Below are 20,144 nucleotides of genomic sequence, written 5' to 3'. Positions count from 1 at the left end.
TGCTGTAATGAGGTGCAATGTGACGTCCCGCCCTTCTCCATTTCCTGCAGGGAAGAAGGGTCGATGCATCATCGGTGGGATCACAATGTACAATGCAGCCGTTTGGTCTCCTGAGCCCTGCGTCACCTGTCTCTGCTCCAACGGGAGAGTGGTCTGTGATGAGGTCACGTGTCCACCTCGGCAGTGCCCACAGACCTTCACACCCCAAGGGGAATGCTGTCCTGTCTGCTTGGATGCTGGTACAGAAACAAGACCCAGAGGGTCTCCCGGAAACCGAACCAGAACAATTTATTTCTTCCCAAGTGCTTCAATTTTAAATTAAATCATCATAAATAATTGGTGACTAAACACTGGCCCAGTACACAGATATCCACAAAAATATATGGAAAAATTTACAATTAGGAAATAGGAATGACAGATCTTGGCTTTGAATTTCTAGTGATTTGTGGCTGACTAAACTTGGGCCAGGAACTTACATTCCATATGGAAGTAATACAACATGGGTCACAGCATTAATTCTATTTCTAAAATTCTCTGAAATTGGTCTAGATAACATTACTGAGAAATCCACTATGTGGGGCCGCCTGGCCGGTGAGCATGGGATGATGGTGCTGGATTAAGGTGTGGGATAGAGTCTGGTTGTGGGGGATGAAGGGAGGAGACTCCACCACAGAGAAGGGGGGAGCCTGCCCTCGTCTTTGACTCCCAAAGCTCGGGTCAGCAAAGCCTGGAGAGCAGAGCAGTTGACCAGTATTTCATTAAGTGCGTACTTTGAGCCAGGCCCTAGGTCTGGGGGAGGCAGAGTCCCTAGGGAGACAGTCATGCCCCTTAAGGGGCTTCCCCTCTATGGTACAAAAAGTACCTACAAAATAAGGTCCCATTCTGGGTGGGAGGGTAGGGGGTGGAGGGGCCAGGTCCTTTACAGACACAGAGAAGGCTGAAGGATGGGTGGATTGGGGGCTTTGTTTTGTGGGAGACCCAGCTCCTCCTGCTGATGAGGGCTCTTCCTTCTCTTTCCCTTTTGCATTGGAAGCAGCTAGAGAAGGGGCTCTGTCCAGGGAGCCCCCAGAAGTGACTGAGCAGGGGAGGGAATGCCAAGGTCAGATGTGTTCTCTGGGAATAGCCAGTTAGTGACTGATAGTGGATTGGAAAGAGGAGAGAATTGTGGGGCGGGGGGGGGGGGGAGAGGGCCACTGGTGCCAGGCTCCTGGATCCCTGAGATTCCTTCCAGCTCTAGGTGGCCCCCACACCTGGGGAGGAGAGCCTCATCTCACCATCTCATGCCATCTTTCCAATGCCCTTGCCTGCCATGGTGCATGGAGGAGCATTCTTCCCTCTTCAGTCAGCAGTGGCAAGGGTGTTGGGTCAAATCCCCCCAAACCTTATAGAACTGCTTCTATCAGAGACAGCAAATCATTAGTGGGTCTTTGCTTGGCCTGGTGATGCTTGGAGGGAATACTAGTTACTTATGCTCTCTCTCCTTTCTCTTTTTTCTTCCTCTTCCTGATGTTTTCTACCTGCACTCACCTAACCAATCTCTGATTCAGTATTTAATAGATTTCCTGTAGGTGACAGCATGGAATTTTCTGGTGATTCTCTAGACCAAAGCAAACCTCCAGATCCCCAGCCAAAGGCATCGCCACAGACACCAGCAGGAATGCATCAACTACTGAGTGGGAAGGAGCAGGAGTCTGAGGAAGAAGACTCTGCAGAAAAAGATGGAGAGAAGGGACAAAGGAAGAAAACCAAGGAGGGAAGAGGCCCCCAGACGCCTCACTCTGAGGAGGGGATGCCAGAACACGACAGAAGGCAATCTTATGAAACAGAGGATTGTTGGATCACAGAGAGAAGAACCATCCAACAGAAACTGGAAGGAGGCCTGAGCCAAGAAAGTGAAGAGGAGGAGGAGGAGGAGGAGGAGGAGGAGGAGGAGGAAGATGACTGCTTCCCACTGCCCTGTCCCAATGTCTGGGGCCCTCCTTTGCCAAGTGCGTGCTCCATCTCAGATGACAAAATTAGCTGCATCAATGCCAAACTTACCCAAATCCCCAACATTACGGACCCAGAGCTAACGAGCTTGGAGCTGATTGGTAAGGGATGTTTGTCGCCATTCTGTTTAGTCTTATGAAAGTAAAGATAGCATTATTATTGCAGTGCTATTTTATCATGATATAATTCCGATCTAAGAAATAGATTAAAATAATTTTATGAAGAAAATATGAAGAGACCCTGGTTAAGCTTCTTTAAGCTATCTATATGCTATATAGCTAATTTTCTAAAAAAGACATGCAAATCCTCAACCATGTATATTTCTAAAGTTTTAGAGAGAAAAAAAAAAACAAACGCTACTCCAATTCAATTTCCCCTAGCTGGAATCATAACAACAAAATGCCCCAGAGGTCCAAAATGGAAATGTGTGGGATGATGGCCACGGAGGTGCCAGTAGAGAGGGTCCATGTCTGTGCCCAAGTACAGCATCTCCACTCCACCACTGTCCTAAGTGCTGGGCAAAAAACAGCCTTCAGAGAGCTTAGAGTCTAGAGGGATAAATAACACACAAACAATCAAATTCAAAGAGCAGAGCCAGGAGTAAACTGGGGCAGTCTGAGGAAGGCATGAGCATCAAGGAGGTTTGGTAAAGGCTTCTTTTTTTTTTCTTCCCTTCTAATTTTTTAACATTTTTATTTAACATCCAAATTCAATACCTCCCCTTCCTCCTCCCTGAGAGGGCAAAGTAATCAGACCTAGGTTGTACACATGTGATTAGGTAGATCATTTCCATATTAGTCATTTTGGACAAGAAGACTTGAATAAGAAAAAAATGAGGAAGAATGTGAACAATAGTGTGATTCGATCTGTGTTCCAAGTTCTTTCTCTGAGGCAGATTGGTAGGCTCCATCTTGAGTCCTTTGGGATCACCTTGGACTCTTAGACTGTTAGAAGAGCTGGTCATTCCTACAATGCTGTGGTCACTGTGAGCAGTGCTCACCCAGTTCTGCTCCCTTCACCACCCATCGGTTCATGTCAGTCTTCCTAAGTTTTTCTGAAATCCTCCTGCTCATCATTTCCTATAGCACAAAAATTTTCTATCCCAATCTTATAGCATGGTTTGTTGAGTCATTCCCAGTTGGATATCCTTAGACATCCAATTCTTAGCCTTGGTAAAGGTTTCCTACAGAAGTTGGGAAGTAGTAGAGCTTGAAGGAGGGAGATGAGGAGGGAGAGCATTCCAGGAATGGAGGGCAGTTGGGAGACTGGGGGCCAGAAGACCGTTGTCACTGGGTAAGGCAATGGTAGAAGAAACTGAGAAAAGTAGCTTCCCTTTTGGATCTCCCCTCCTTGAGGGCAGGAAACACATGATGAAAAACTTCAGCTTTCCAAAAAAAGATAAACAGAGGGAGGCTACATCCTGAAAGGATTATCTGGTTTTCAAAAATGCTTAGCCTAAAAAGTCACCCTCCCATGTATCCTTTAAAGACTAGGATCATGGTCCGGACTGTTCATTGACAATCAATGAAAAGGGGGTCAGGGGATTGTGACTGAGAGAAGCCACAGATAGCACCTGGACCAATGCTGGTGGCTTTGTTTCCAGAGGACATCCTCCAGAGGAGGACCCTATGGGGGTGTGAGCTGGAGTCAGGAGCGATCTTTGTTAAGATTCTTTCTCTTGGCCCTGAGCCTCCAGGACCATGGCTTGTAGCTCTCTTTGGAGGGGCATGGTGCAAGGTGGTCCCACCCCCAGCACTGCTCTGACACTCCCTGTTGGGCAGGAGATCCCCCAACCTCTCAATGTCCACCCCACTCCCTAGGTGGAGACAGATCATTTAAAATCCTCTCCTAGGGAATTCCATCAGCTACATCTCTGAAGAAGCATTCCATGGAATACCTAATTTGGAAAGGCTGGACCTCCGCAAAAACACAATCACCTCTTCTGGGATCAGTCCCAAAGCATTCAAGGTAAGAACATCATGTCAACCCGACACTTCTAACCTGGTCTGAACTAACTTTCTGTTAGCCCTGATTGCAATATGGGAAGGAAGGTCACAAAAAAGAGCAGCAAGCCCTTTAAAACATTCCTTCTACCTTTTCTCTGGTCAGACCAATTCAACAACCTTCCCTTTGGGCCTCCCTGCCTCAGGCCTCCACCCAGGGCCAATGAATGAAGAAACATCTGTTAAGCCTGGACAATTTGACAAGCCTACGAAAGTAGAGGCAGCCTGGAGGGGAGGGGGAGAAAGTGGGGCACATTCAATAGCTAGTCTTGTCCCCAAGTCCTGTCTTGGGTGCCAGGGGGCAAGGGACCCTCAACCTCCTTGGCCGCACTAGGACAGGAACTTTCTTAGCCCTGGTATTAACTGATGCCAACAAAATCACAGGTATGGTGCCTATGCAAGACCCTGGGATGTGTTATGCATGTAGGAACGTGGGCAGGGTTGTATGTGTGTCCACTCCCCCAATAGCATATAAGCTTCCTATAAGTAAGGGGCAATGCATCCTCTGGCAGTGAAGAGGCTCCAGAGAGCAAAGAGCATGAGCCTGGAGGCAGGGAGGCCTGAGTTCAGATCCAGCCTCAGGCATTGACCTGTGGCTGGGAGGCCCTGAGCAAGTTGCTGAACTAGCTCTGCCTGCCCCAGTTCCCTCCTGCTCCATGATATCTTATTCTCTTTGTAGCCACTTCACTCTCCATTGCTTCCCTGCATACAAAGACTGCAACCAAACCTCCAAGAAGTCTTTAATGTTCATGTTAGAAGTATGTGGTGATTGGAAAAGAAAATCATTGTGTGATTTCCTCTTTTAAGCCCTTGAAGAAGTTAACCCACCTGTACCTGGATGGCAACAAACTGGTCCACTTCCCTCCTGGACTGCCCTCTCGACTACAGGAACTAAAGATCAGTGACAATGCTCTTCAGTCAATTGATGAAGACAGCCTGGCAGGTACGTGGATGGCTGATCCCTCTGGTGTCTCAACCTCAGGCCTTCTGCCCTGGGCAAGATCCAGCCTCCCTGACCCTTCCTCTCCAGGTCCTCCTGTCTCTCTGATGGGACTGAGCCATGTCCTTGGCCAGGTTCATCGTTCCTCTGCCACACTCTTCTCTTTGGCCTCTAACTCACAATAATCAATCAGCAGGGATGACTAGGAAAGCAACATCTGGCACTGACCTCTCATTGGGGCCAGCCAGCCCTGCCATTCCCAGGCTGCTGGCCACACCCGCTCAGACGGCCACTGTCCCCAGACTGGCCACATTCTCTCCCTGAGCGAGCTCTGCTGCTTGGGTGATCTCTCAGCCTCTTCCTGGGTCTCAGATCTGGCCTCCCCTGCTGGAGGCAGCTAAGGCCCTCACTTGTTAACACCAGCCCCCCCACCCCACCACTCTCTCCTCCTGCACCGCACCTTCCAAACCACTGTCCAGTAATTCTTCTCAGATGAACCTCAGCATCTGCCAATCTGTGCTCCCTGCCTCCAAACATCCATCATGCTTTGGTCCATGAACTCTCATCCTGATTGCTCTCCTTCACCCCAACTCTTCTAATCTGTCTGAGCAAACTCAACCCATCCTTCAAGCTCCAACCTTTCAAAAAGACGATCCCAGCCTGAGGATCCAGAATGCTGATCATCCCCCAGTGTGGAATGGACAAGGCTGCTTTGATAGGGGGAAGCTTGTGTGGATGAAAGGTGGCCTTAAATCATAGGAAAGGAGTTGGCCCTTCTCTTGCAGCTACCAAGGGGTTATGGGAGATTCTGGGGGGAAAGAGTGAGGTGATAAGTTTGAGCCCAAGGGGCAGTGACAGAGGTGGCAGGGTTAAGTTAAGAGGTCTTGTCAGGCTCAGTGCTTGGTCACTGGCTGGACAGAGGTGAGGAAGAGGGAAGGGTCCAAGGCCGAGAGAGTTTGGAGTTGGTAGGTACACTGGCTAGAGTTGGTATGACCTTCCGCTCCCTCAAACTTCCAAGTCAACCAAGAGACATTAGTGAAGCACCTACTGTTTTTGAGCCACTGTCCTGAGCCCTGACCTTAGACCCTAGAACTATGCAAACAATGATAAGAGCCTGGTGCTGCTATACCATGCGACCTGTGCCAGGGGCCTAGACATTGTGACTTGCACAACGCAACCCCCACTGCCTTGGATGAACTGACCCATGCAAGGGGCCCAGATAGTGTGACCCGTTCCGGGGGGGCTGTGGCCTTTGTGATTCCTGGTCGTGTCTTGGATCTCTGAGCTTACCATCCATACAACAGAAACTGACTTTTATCTCATGGGCACTGCCCAGGGAAGACACAGCCACTTCCCACACATTTTACCCAGAGAAGGATGATTCTGAGGCTTGCCCTTTGTGGTTCTCCAGAGAGCAAGGGAGTGAAGGCCAAGGCAGGCTTCCTCTTTGGGTGCCTCTGTCTCCTCAGAGGGGACCCTTCTTGGAGCCCAGGCTTCTGAAGAGAAATGTCCTCCCAATTAAAACCATTGGATCCCTTGCTGCCTGCCCAGACTCTTCATGGGACTCCTAGCAGTATACTCTGGAGCTGACATCGGGAAGGAAAGGCTGCATTTCCAGAATTCCAGGAACAGGGACACTTCTTGTGCCACTAAAAAGATTCCAGGTAAAAATGAAGCCTTCACATTTTAGCTCTCTGGGTAAAAGCTGCTGTTCGAGGCCACGGTGGATGGTTTCTTTAAGCCCCCAGAATAAATGATGCAGCTGACAGGAAGGATCTGTGGAAAGGGGAGCTGAGAACCCAAATGTGGAGCCGGAGAATCTCAGGAGGAGCAAGGGAGGGAGGTCAGCAGAGGGCAGGAGCCAGCTAACTCTTGTGACCTTACAATCAATGGTCACGCAATGCCAGGGCAGGGGACTCTCCCTGAAACCTGGCCCAAGGGGAAAGACTTGGAGAATTTCTCATCTGCTGGTGCAGGGTCAGGATTGTGTTTCCCAGGCCTCAGACAAGGCCTCTCTACAAGGGCTCTTCCTAAAGAAGCCCTGGTGGTTTTCTTCCCAACAGCTGGCACATCCAGGAAGAGCCTTTGGACCTATCTGTACTCTACCAGAACTCCCCCACCTTCTCCACTGACTCCAGAACCTTTTTTCTGGAGGCCCTCAGGTCCTTATCCAGAACCTCACTCAGCATGGGTGACTATGGGTCTCCTATCACAAAAAAACTGGACACAACAGCCTTGACCTACCTACATCCTTTCCCCAGCCCATGGCTACAAGCATGGCACCTCTCAAAAGGCAACTCTTTTCTCTGTGGCCCTGAGCCTGGCTTCTTCTCCTCTTCCCTGAGTCCTCCACACTTGCTCCTTCCTTGTGAACAGACTTACTAGTTCACCCTTCACACACACACGGACCCCCCTCTCCTTTGGTCCAGCCCCCATACCCCCATTCCCTGGCCCCCTCCTGCCCTTCAACCCTGCTCCCAGTCCAGGGCAGACCTTCATCACTTCTTGCCTGGCCTACTACCATGACCAGTGGGGGTGGGGGTGGGCCTGCCTCCAGCCTTTCCCTAGTCCAGTCCATCTTTCCTTCAGCCACTGAGTAACTATGGTGTGTCCAGGATCAAAGACCTCTCTGCAATCTTCAGCTCTCTCCATACTGGAAAATGAGTGACATCTGCCTCTAGCTGCTCCTCCCCGCCCCTGGAATTGTCTCCCTCCTCCTCTTGGCTTCCTGCCTGGCAGGCTCTGCCCACTCCCCAAGGCCTTTCCTCTGCCATGCCCTTGAGCCACTCTTCCTTCAGAGGTCCAGCTCCTGGAGGTCTCCATGGGTGTGGCTGGTCCAGAGTTGGTCAATCATCTATCAACTGCCTGCCCTCAAGGAGCTCCCAGTCTAGAGGAGATCACACACAAATCGCTGAATACAGAATAGCCAAGAGAGGGCATCCCTCTTTTTGTTTTTTTTTTGTTTTTGTTTAGTTCCCAATTTTCCTCCCTTCCCCTCCAATGACAAAGAGCAATCGGATAGAGGTTGCACTTGTATGATCATGTTGAAGACATTTTCAGATTAGTCATGTTGTGAACAAAGAAGCAGAACTGAAGGGGGAAACAACTAGGCAAAAAAGGAAAAAAACATAAAACCAGGTTTAAAAAGGGAAGAGTCTATCTTGCTCTGCACTCAATCTCCAGTTTCTTCTGGGGATGTGAAGGCATTGCCCATCCCAAATCCTGAGAATTGGCCTTGGTCACTGACCTGGGTGAGGGGCCGCGTCCATCAGAGGCGACCATCACCAAGGTTGCTGTCTGTGTGTCGGATCTGCTTCTGCTGACTCCGACTGTCTTATTCTTAGGGAATGCCCTTATTCAAGGGCATTTGTGGTCCGTGCCCCTCAATGCAGAGGGACAGTTTACTTACTGGATGATGACATCATGCTCCAAGAAAACGACAGGCTCTGACACCAGGAGGACTAAGAATATGACAAAATTCAGCAGTTTTGATAATAAAGTTTTGAAGTATGAGTCCCAGAATCATGAAGACCTGAGTTCAAATGGAAGCCTCAGACCTCAGACACTTACTAGTTATGTGACCCTAGGCAAGTCACCTAACCTTGCTTGCCTCAGTTTCCTCATCTGCAAAATGAGCCGGAGAAGGAAATGACAAACCCCTCTAGTATCCTTGCCAAGAAAACCCTAAATGGGATCACAAAGGGTAGGACATAGCTGAAATGAATGAATGACAACAATAAACACTGGGGTACAAGAAAGGAAGCCTCACAAGAGCAAGATGGAGAAGGCATGGTTAGACAGCAGTTGTTTGATGAGGATCTGGGGGTCTGAGTGGAAAGCAAGTCCAAGAGGATGTGCAGATGGGGCTATGTTAGCAGGGCTTCCAACAATCAGGCTGCCCCCATCCCCCCTCTTACAGAGTTGGCTCAGCTGTGGGCAAGTAGAGCTTACAAAGGACTTCAATGAGGTGAAGAATGTGAAGAACATCCAGAACTAAGGAAGGGGATGGGAAGGGGCCAAGGCTGAGCCCGGTCCATGTGTCATTTTGGGTATAACATAGACTTGGTGGCCTCAGGAGGGAGCCAATCCCACTCTTTGGACACTGGAGGCAGGAGTTTAGAGAAAGGCCAGATGACTGCTGGTCAGGTCTAGACAGAACCAGGCAGAGCTGAGGTCCATCCACTGTCTGGACCCCTTCCTTTCTGCCTCCCTGTCACTGGGGCACTCCAGTGATTCCAAAGGAGGCCTTTCTTGGTAGCCTTTGGGGGTGGCAAAGCAGGGAGCATCTCCAGAGGCTGGGCAGGGGAGACCAACTGGCAAAGAAGCCTCTTGTGCTTCCACACCCGCTGGGAGCCATGATCATCGAAGACAAGGCACTCTGCCCCTGCTAACGGCTCTCATGTGGTGTTCCCCAGAATTGCAGCGGTTGGTTGTCTTGGAACTGGAGGGGAACCAGCTCAGTGAGTCCAACGTCAGTCCTCTGGCCTTCGCTCCTCTCAAGAGTCTATCTTTCTTGCGCCTGGGAAAAAATCAATTCCGGATCATCCCCCAGGGCCTGCCAGCTTCCATCGAGGTAAGATCCATTCTATGTGTAGACATGGGTTATTGTACATGATGGCTTCCTAGGGTTCTCCTACCAGGCACCTCTCCATCAGGGCAACTGAAGGGCTCCATCACATGTGGGCACATGGCAGTCACGGGCACAAATGACTCTTGTCCTTCGTTATGAAAGAAGACCAAATGACATCACTATGTTGGAGACAAATGACAATGGGTTCGACTAGGGTTGATCAGACCAATGTGAGCTCGGGATGCTCTACCACAGATTGGGCACAATGGGAATCCACCCTGGGGTGGGTACTCTAAACTTACGGATGTCATGTTTCCCTTGGGCTGCTTCAATTCTGCCTGCCACCTAGAGGGCAGCCCCCTCACACCACACTGGGTGGTCCTCCCATGCTGGACAATCAGTTCTAAGGTTCTTCAGTGAGCCCTTCAGAGTGTCATAGTATCGCTTCTTCTGGTCCCCCTGTGAGCACTTCCCCTGTGTGAGTTCTCTGCAGAACAGTCTTCTTGGCAAGTGTCTGTCTGGCATTCTAACAATGTGTCCAGCCCATCATAGTTGCCCTTTCTATAGTAATGTTGGAATGCTTGGCCCTTTAACTGAGAGGGGACCTCAGTGTCTGGGATCTTCTCCTGCCAGATGATCTTCAGAATCTTCTTAAGACAATTTAAATGGAAGCAATTTAGGTTCCTGACATGGTGCTGGTAGACTGTCCAGATTTCGTTGGCCTATAGCAATGAAGTTACACAACAGCTCTATAGACTTCAGTTTGGTGGTCAGTCTGAGACCTCTTCTCTCCCACACTTTGTTTTGGAGCCTCCCAAATACTGAGCTAGCTCTGGCAATGCCTGTGTCAACCTCATTGTCAGTGTGCATCTCCCTGGAAAGGACACTGCTGAGGTATCCTTGTCATGGGCATGAAGATATCCTAGTATGACATCTGTGGACTGTGAAGGTTGGCCATGCCCGCCCTCCTCAAGGACCATTCCATAGCAGCCTCTCCTATGGCTGTGCCATGACCATGACTATGAGGATCACAGTGGTCTCCAAAGAGACCTCCATCCCAGTACCAGTCACGGTCTTCTAATGCCTCCAGGATAAAATACAAACTCCTTTGCCTGGTCCTGAAAGTCCCTCTCAGGCTGTTGCCCACCTGTCTCTCTCTAGAGATAACAGGGAACATGAGTCAAGGAAGGCCCAAATCAGGCCTTAGACACTTAGCAGCTGTGAGACCCTGGTCAAGTCACTTCACCTTCTCCTCAGTTCTCTCATCTAAAGTGCTCTGCCAACCTTGAAGCTCCATATCAATGCTGGCGCAGAACATAGCCAATTGAACCTGGCTGCTGTTCCTCATCTTTTCCCTCCAGACCTTTGCCCAGGCTGAGCCCAGGGAATACTCTTCTTCCTTGCTCCTACCTCCTGGGAGTCTGAGCTCCCTCTGAGGTTCAGTTCAAGCCGACTTCCTGTCTGGCCCCCCAGATACTGCCAGCTGTGAACATGCTGTGGCCATCCCCCACTCCCTCTTGGGAGGCAGAAACAATTTCACTTTTGGTTTTGTATCTTCAGGGACCAGCAGTTCTGGCAAATACTAGGCAGTTAATAATAGATACTTGTGGAGTTAAAGCAGAACTTCCAGAAACTTCAAAGTTTTAGAAAAACAACTCCCTCACAGAAATGACCATGGATAAGCAGTTACATAAAGAACAACTCTGATTAAGCAAGACAGACAGAAGCAACACAACTGCCAGAAATGAAACTAGACTTTTCTCAGCATATAATAAAATTGAGAATTGAATCAGAAAAAGAGATAATGTAAAGATAGAACTAAATATGTCTGGAAAACCCAGGAAGGAGATAGAGATGAAAGTCAAACATCTACAAAACTTAACCCACAACCTGGCAGCACAAACTGAGCAGCATGCTGGTGGTCAGAAAGGAGGAAACTGAGATCAAGAGGGGACCCAAGTCAATGGGTTCTATGGTGAACTCAAGATCTGGGAAATGAAGCAAGTGAAAAAGTTCAATCTGGCCCAGGGCATGGAGACCAAACTTAATCATCAGTGACCAGTTTGAAAACTGAGGAAGAAAAGAATATGACTGTTATATTTCAGGAAATCACAGAGAAAATTTCCTAAAATCCTTGTAGGATCAGAGGAACACAGATGTAGTGTTAGAAGAGTCTTAGTTCAACTCCTTTACCCCATTTTTGTGGATGAGTAAATTGAGGTGTGGAGAGATCCCATGACTAAGAAGTGGTGCTGGGATTGGAATTCAGATCCTGGGATTCTAGCACTCTCTCCTACTGCATTACAATTCCTATTTACAAACTGAAAATGGGCTGGTGAGAAATACAGAGAATTGGCCCAGGAATGGGACAAAGTCAACTCACTGGAAGCCATGTCATTTGATATTTGTGAATAGTAACTTGATCTGAAAAGAACCTTATTAATGTGTGCTGGGGAAGGCAGAGAAGCATGGCACAAGAAAGCCAGCCAGGCACAAGAAGAGAGTCAGCTGGGCACGAGAGAGAGCCAGGTGGGCACAGAAAAGAGCTAGCTGGGCAGAAGAGGAGAACCAGCTAAGTATAAGGCAAACTTTTTGTGCATAACAGAGAGAAGCCAGCTGGGCACAAGAGGAGAGTAAATAAGGTAGAAGACAGAAAGTCAGTTGGGCACAATAGAGCCAACCGGGCAGAAGGGAGCAGTCAGGTACACTGGAACACTTGTATTAACTTTCTTTTAACATGGAGTATTCAAAAAACTAATTCAAATTCAGGTTAGGAGATGCAGAAACATCTGCTGTTTAGAAAATCCCCCCCAAAGCAAAGGACAAAAGAAGGTGACCAAATGCTATTCTTCTTTCCATTCCAGACAGGATTGACTGTTATTTGTAGCAATAAGTTGGTAGTCTGGGGCAGAGGCCAGAGGGGTGGTTTGGGTGATCATCTGTGTCTGACATGGGCATTCCTGAGGGGAGCTCACTATGAGGCTGGAGGGACCACCAAAGAGATGGTGTCGTTGTTCAGAGTGGGCGCTTGTATCTCATTTCCTTTCTTTCTGAGAGATGGCAAAGGGCCTTAAGGTCACAGGAAGAGCTGGTCTTGCATCCCAGAGGCAAGAGGCCATTGCAGGAGCTCTCTGAGCTGGGCCCAGACGCAGTGAGGACTCCATTTGGGAATGATAGTTGGGCAACTTTGCCGAGGATGTCTTAGACTAGACCACCAATGAGCTGCTCTGTACCAAGTGGGGCAGGGGCACCAAATGGATTCACAAGTGAATTCTGAATGGTTCAGCTAACAACTAGGGACCAGCCCTGTACCAAACCTAGAGACACAAAGGGGCAAAGAACCAGATCCAACCTTTGAAGAACACATAATCTCTGAAGCTATAGAAAATGTTTCTCCAACAAGAAAAAAGCCTTCTACCTCCTCCTGAGGGGTCCAAGGGGTCTGATCCTCAAACTTAAAAACAAAAATAGGGCATTGTCCTGATAATGGTGCAAACTGGCAACTCACACTGGCAGAAAGAGTGCTACCAGCTCCATGTTGAGAAATGGGATTTACCACAGCCTAACAGGGCTCCCCACATAGCAGCAGGATCCTCTTAACAAGAAAACCTCTATATGGATATGATTTGATCAGAAGATTCAGGACATATCTTTGATGAAATAGAACCATTGCCAATTTTAAAAAATGACCATGTATATGAATAGAAGAATTTTACTTTAATGTATAATAAAAATATATTTGAAACAATAAACTAGCATTATGTGAAATGGGGAACCATTAAGTGGCTTTCCCTAAAAATAGGGTTTGTAAATACTTTCAGTCTTGTTTTAGAAATGGTATCTATTGAACAGAGACAAAAAAGTCACCAAAGCAGTTCTATTTCCAGATGACATGATGGTTTCTTTAGAAAGACCAACAGAATATTTTTTATAAAGTTAATGGACATAATGAATGCCTTTAGCTAAATACCAGAATACATCATACCCACAAAAGCAATATTTCTATAGATAACTAACAAAAAAACAAGAAAAAGATGGAAAGAAAAATATCTATAATAACATTTATAGATTAGATAAATAAAACATAGAAGTAGTTCTCTATCAGGCAATGTGCTGAGGGTTGGAGTTACAAAAAGAGCATATAAGATCATCTCTGCCCTCAAGGAGCTTACATTCCAAAGAGGAGGGTGGCGAGGGGGAGATTGACACCGGGGAGTTGGAAAAGGGCAAGAGGAGGCAGCAACAGTGTGCAGATGACATTAATTTCTCAAGACGTAAACCCAACTTGCATAGAATCAACTACAAAAGCAATTTTAACAAAAATCAATAATTAGTGAGATTGTCATTGACAATAACTAGGTTGACTTAATTCATACCATCATCATCCCATTGGACTGGCCACATCACATCATATTGGCCCAAATATCAATGGGACATTTACTAAATTGGACAAAGTAATTACATTTATAAAAAAAACCACACACAGTCAAGAATATTCTGATGCTGAGTGAGATGAACAGAACCAGAAAAACACTGTACACCCTAACAGCAACTTGGGGGCAATGATCAACCTGGATGGACTCGCTCATTCCATTAGTGCCACAATCAGGGAAAATTTGGGGCTGTCTGCAATGGAGAATACCATCTCTATCCAGAGAAAGAACTGTGGAGTTTGAACAAAGGACTATTACCTTCAATTTAGAAAAAAACCTGATATCTTGTCTAATCTTTCTCTCTCTTATACTTTATGTTTCTTCCTTAAGTATATGATTTCTCTCTCATCGCATTCAATTTGGATCAATGTACAACATGGAAACAATGTAAAGACTGGCAAATTGTCTTTTGTGGGGGGTGTGGGAGGGGAGTAAGATTAGGGGGGAAATTGTAAAACTCAAAATAAATAAAAAGAAAAAGAAAAAAGAATATTCTGAGAAATTAAGGGAGGGAGGAAAGGCAAGGGAACTCTGTGGTCACTTTATTGACTGTCTGACAGGTCTCAGATGCATAATAATCAAAACTAGCCATTACTATATGAAAAGTAGAAAAAAAAGATCAGTGGAACAAAGGAGAGAATGGAGAACTGGGGACAAATACCCTTGGGAGATCCTGAAGTTTCACAAAATACTAGGGAAGGACTTTGCTTTTCAATAACTCTCTTAGGAGCCCTGGCGAGCGGTGCAGGCCAAAATGAGAATGGCCATGGCTCAGCCTAGAATATAGTCATAAGGATGTGTTGATAGATCTAAAGATATAAAATCAACAATAAATTCCCATCAGACTATGAAGTATAAAATGTTTTATTCTCTAAAGATTTTGAAAATTCAGTAATAATGACAGCAAAATAGACTCACAAGTCTAGGACAACTAAGACAGAGACAGAAAATGGTTATTTGACACATTAGAAACTTAGAAAAGACCAAAGAAATGAATTTAATCATAGAAAAGAAATTAGATTCTGTGATGACAAAGCTGTTGTAGAACAGAAAGCTGTGGGTATTGATTCTACAGGAGAGAAACAATGTTCCTTAGAAACATTTCTGATCCTTAAGGAGGAACCCACAGAGAAAATTGCTAACTATCACATCACATTCCTTAAATTAGAAGAAATAATAAAGAAATGATCAAACGAAATTCTCCCAGAACGGGTGTGGACAGGCACTCAGCAGAGAGCTAAAGAAAAGGCTCAGTGGGTAACTTTGGGGCCCTTTGGGGAGGGCAGGGTGATGCCCTATGGATAGTGGCAAGGAAAACCAATCCTCCTGTACAAAAATATTCCTGACAGCATTATTTTTAATATTAAAAATGGGAAAAGCACAGTGGATCCAGGCAGACAGTGCTATTATTAGGTATTAGATTGTAATGAAACACAATGGTCCATAAATGATATCAGTTTACAGTTTCATGTAAGAATTAACATTTTTGGTCCTCTTTGAGAAGGACAACCACCAATATTAATAAGTTTTATATAAAGTTAATAAAAATAAAAATGTAAAATTAAAACATTTTAATTTCATAAACAATATTGGTCATTAAATCTGTACCAAAAAAAACTTTTTTTGAAGAAATGAAAAAATGGTTGCCAACATTAGCTTCCCCTCCTAAATTAAGAATCCTGAGCAACCAGGTGGTACAGTGGATAGAGCACTGGTCTTGAAGTCAGGAGGATAGGAGTTCGAATCTGGCCTCAGACACCTACCACTTACTAGCTGTGTGACCTTGGGCAAGTCACTTCACCCCTGATTGCCTTGCATGCAGGGCCATCTCCAGTCATCCTGATTCATATCTGGCCACTGGACCCAGATGGCAGGAGGAGAAAGTGAGGCTGGTGATGTAGCGTAGTAACCCCCCACTCAAATCCAATTCATGTGCTTGTCATGACATTACCTCTCTGATGTTGTGGTCTTCTTCAAAATTAAGGACAGATATTAAGAATTATGAAATAGAATGACAGAATTCCAGTTGTGAAATTAGTATTTCATTTCTGAAATGTATAGGTGAATCCTTTGCAGTGACATTAAAAATGAAATAACAAAAATAGGTATTTATTATTTAATTTTTAAAAATCCTATATTTTCACATTTTGGTCCAGAGTGCAATTTCACTGATCTAATTCTCTCAACCAATCCTCACTGGTAACCAACAGTCTGATACCCTAGGACTGGGAAACACAGGCACCTGGCATTTAGACTCCTAGCCCCTCGCTCCTTCCGGCCCCCATCTTTCTTTCCCATTGGAATGGCCTATTCTATCTGTTCAATTTAATGGGAGCAAACAGCCCTGGAAGCAGGTGGGGCTTCCCTATAGCTTGGCCTGTCATCCCTCATGAAGTGAGCCTGCGGAAGAGAGCATTATCATGGAACTGATAACAAGCCCCATCTCCCAGTCCAATTGAAGCCTGTCTAGCCCTAACCAAAGGGCATGAGGATTTTGTTAGAAATTTCACAACCTTGACAAAAACATTCTTTTTGTCCACCAAAATTAATCTTAAGGTAGTCTTAAATCTTAAGCCATACCTGTGGCTACTTTTGCCCAGACGTGGATTAGATTTATAAAAATAAAAATAAAACTCCCAAGAGTCACAGAATCCATTGGGTTATGAAAAATTAAATGAATACAAAGAAGTCTAAGTGAAATTGGTTCAATCAGGACTCAACTTGTGTTGCTCTTGGGTGATCAATTAGGAAATGGACTCTTTTCCTCAGCCAGTAGCAACTGATAACTGACACTAACACAAAGAAAATGAAGAAAATGGCAGGATGGTTCTAATTGTCCTCTTTGTTGAGTATAGGAATTATATCTGGAAAATAACCAAATTGAAGAAATCAAAGAAACTTCTTTTAACCACACGAGAAACCTCAACGTCATAGTATTACATCACAATAAAATTGAAGAAAACAGGATTGATCCTTTGGCATGGATCCATCATGAGTGAGTACCACCTGATATCCATTACTCCCCACTACTAAATTCTTCTTACCAACAAAACTTCCAGATGATTAGTGGGGCATGGGGTGCAGCGGTAGGTACCTCTCTGCAGGCAGGGAGGAAGGGTCACTAGAAAGAAAATGATAGAGGAGACTCCAGAGGAAAAGACTGACTGGAAGAACAAGCTCGAAAAGCCAGCAAGGGTTGGGGTCAGGGGCACAAAGGAAGGGATGAACCTTGACCCCAGAGAAGGAGATGAGTCAGACGCCACCAAGTAGGGCTTGGCACAGCTCCTTAAACTCTTTATTATTTTTTTTTCTTTGCTCCAGAAATCTGGAATCCATTGATCTTTCTTACAACAAGCTCTATCATGTGCCCTCCTACCTCCCCAAGTCCTTACTGCACCTGGTGTTGGTGGGGAATCAAATTGAGCGAATTCCTGGCTATGTGTTTGGCCACATGAGGCCTGGGCTGGAATACCTCTACCTGTCATTTAACCGGCTGAAGGACGGTAGCCTCCATCCTGTGTCCTTCTATGGGGCATACCACTCTTTGAGAGAGATCTTCTTGGATTATAATGAATTAAAATCCATTCCATGTGGGATCTCGCGCATGACCTCACTACGCCTTCTGAGACTCAATAACAACAAGATACGGTACTTTTTTCCTTCAGTTTTTGATTTTGTCTGATGGGATGGTTAAAAACGAAGTTGGCAAACAGAATGGCTTTATAAGACTCCTCATCTCAGAGCAACAGATCCTTCAAGTGGGGAGGACTTAGGATCAGAGGGGACCTAGGTGGTACCTGGGTTTTAGGGATGGTGCCCCATCTTAGAGAGGAGACTGAGGCTGAAGGGGACTTATTCCAGGAAACGTGTCTTCCTGGGCTAATTCACTCCTTAGAGTGGGGCGGGTGGTTTGGCTCTGCTTCCTCTTGGAGCTGTGCCTGGTGTACCTCCTCTAACCAACAACCTCCATCCCTAACCTGTTTTCTTAGGCGCCTTCACCAGGAGCGAATCTGCGGGGCTGGGGACAGAGATTCCCCTCTGGAGCATCTGCATCTTGAAAACAATTATATCAGCCCACGAGCCATTTCACCATATGTATTTCCATGCCTTCAATTCCATGAAGGCATCATCCTGCAGCCACAAAAGGTCAAATAGGTTAGTGGGACACTGCCGTGTGTCCAGTCTGGGCAGCTATTGGTCCAGAAGTGGCACATGGTTCTGAGGATGCCTCCTAAAGACAATGGAAGATTCTGACTCCTTTTCCACATGGTTCTCCAGCCCATAGACCAGGGGACAGGGCTGCATAACCCCCCCCCCCCCATGTCCTGAGACCCCTGGGCAGCAGGAGCCAAGAGTCTGGAAGATCAGCTGTTGGATCAGGGAGTCTGAAGGCCTCTGTCTGTCTTCCCAGGATGAGATCAGGGCTTTAGGCTGCATTGCAACACCCTGAATTATGCATGAGCTGCTAACCTGCACTGGTGGAGGGAATTCCTGCTCCAGGAGTTACCCACAGGGACAAAGGTGGGGCTAAAGGAATAAAAACAAATCAGTTTAAAGCCAACCTGATATGCTCTATAAACATTGGAACTGGATAAGATCCTTCTGTATAAGTGATGCCTAAAGACTGAGTGAAAGAAAGAGGTCAGGGCTAGACTTGGAGAAGTTAGCAAGATCCAGGTTTAAGACCCAATAAGTCCCAGAGTGGCTGAGCTGCAGTGGTGAAGGGCATTTCCATACTGGAAGTTCCCTATGCTGATGGAAAGCACAAATCCTGGTCCCCCCAAAGACCTTGGGGCCTGAAACATCTGGACCCCCATGGACCACAGAGTCACAGAGAGCATCACAGCTCTGCATCTGGGTCCCTATGGACCATGGAGCTGCAGAGAATACCACAGCTCGCTGTCTGGACCCCCATGGACCACAGAGCCACAGAGAACACCACAGCTCATCTTCTGGGCCCCCATGGCCACGGAGCTGCAGAAAGCACCATGGCTCAGCCTCTCAGGGCTCAGGGCCCCATGGGTGTCATTCTCTTCTATCAGGTAACATCATTTCACCAGTCACGCATGGCAGTCATTGAAAACAAGTGGACTCTAGGACTCCACGACTAGTCATGTGCCCTGGGTCCCTGCCAAAACAAGATCCCCAAATCCCTAGCAGCTCAGCAGGCCCTCTTCAGGCATTATCTCAAGGATAAGACAAACAGAAGGAAAGAGGCTGGCTTACTGAAGACAAGACTGATCTTCCTGGACTTTCCCCTAAGAAATAAAAACAGGACTATGGCATGGACATTTTCTCCCTGTGGAAAACAATCCCCACCCCCCATTTCTCCCCATTTAAAGAGGCATCCTTTTATATGAGACCCTAATTATATCATGTAATCATTTCCTGGTTTTTCTGAGTTATTGTGTAAACTGATCAACCAAACCCAATTTGCTTTGACTTTGTTCAGTGTTTGAAGGTGCTCTGAGGCTTGATGATGGGGTGCCAAAGGTTCCATGTTAGAAGGCAGAAGACCTGGGTCCTAGACTTGATTTTACCCCTACCTCCAACCAATGTTTTCTTGGGAAATTCCCTGAACCCTCCTTCTCCATCCCCCCTTCTCCTCAGGGATCTCCTCTGCTAAAAGAGAGGTGCTCCCCACTGCTGTCCACAGATAGATGTCATGGATAAGACTGGCAACAAAAGGGGTTCAAGTAAGTGTTGGAAGATTTCTCATTTCACTGACTTGTAATGTCCACCAATGAAATCAGAGAACACCCACTAGCCCCAATTTCCCTTTATGCTGATTTTTGTTAGTTGTTCCCAGAAGTTCCCTGAGGAGGAGGCTTCCTGCCTGACCCTCTCAAATTTCTCCCTTCCACCAGTCAGGCTAATCTAGCCAGGCCCTTTCCTGCGGCTGGCTGGGCAGCCAGTGGGCAGGGCCAGGTTACCTAACCTGATGCGAAGCCTTCCCTTGATTCTCAATCTTGCCCTACTGACCCACCTCCATGACAGCTTCAGGAAGTCCCAACCCAAGGTTACAGAGAGAGATGCCAGAAGCAGAATTTGAATCTGGTTCTTCTGACTCCCAAGTCCCTTTATCCCTTTGATGAGGATCAATCCATCCCAGGGCTGTAGAAATGAAAGGGCCCTTAGACGTTTTCTTGATAGCTCCCTCATTTTAGTAGACAAAGCTATGGACTTGACTGCTTAAGAGACTTTACTTA

At 46.6% G+C, this 20,144-nt stretch overlaps 2 protein-coding genes across 3 annotated transcripts in view; one reads left to right on the top strand and one right to left on the bottom strand.

Annotated features, from left to right (window-relative positions):
- The window catches only part of ECM2 (extracellular matrix protein 2), a 32,220-nt gene extending 12,445 nt beyond the window's left edge, over positions 1 to 19,775 (top strand). The window contains exons 3-10 of one of the 2 annotated variants that reach the window (XM_074199288.1): positions 51 to 239; positions 1,548 to 2,090; positions 3,842 to 3,957; positions 4,800 to 4,935; positions 9,348 to 9,505; positions 16,791 to 16,930; positions 17,257 to 17,583; positions 17,925 to 19,775. In XM_074199288.1, the coding sequence (XP_074055389.1) occupies positions 51 to 239; positions 1,548 to 2,090; positions 3,842 to 3,957; positions 4,800 to 4,935; positions 9,348 to 9,505; positions 16,791 to 16,930; positions 17,257 to 17,583; positions 17,925 to 18,090 (1,775 nt within the window). In that variant the 3' untranslated portion in view covers positions 18,091 to 19,775. The remainder of the gene's footprint in view (positions 1 to 50; positions 240 to 1,547; positions 2,091 to 3,841; positions 3,958 to 4,799; positions 4,936 to 9,347; positions 9,506 to 16,790; positions 16,931 to 17,256; positions 17,584 to 17,924) is intronic. The other variant, XM_074199289.1, reaches the window with a different exon arrangement.
- Positions 1 to 20,144, bottom strand: part of CENPP (centromere protein P) — a 162,064-nt gene that overhangs the window by 37,687 nt on the left and 104,233 nt on the right. The window lies entirely within an intron of this gene.

The sequence above is a fragment of the Macrotis lagotis genome, chromosome 8 (assembly GCF_037893015.1).
Source record: "Macrotis lagotis isolate mMagLag1 chromosome 8, bilby.v1.9.chrom.fasta, whole genome shotgun sequence".
NCBI classification, from domain to species: domain Eukaryota; kingdom Metazoa; phylum Chordata; class Mammalia; order Peramelemorphia; family Peramelidae; genus Macrotis; species Macrotis lagotis.
This window is presented reverse-complemented; position numbering and strand designations above follow the sequence as displayed.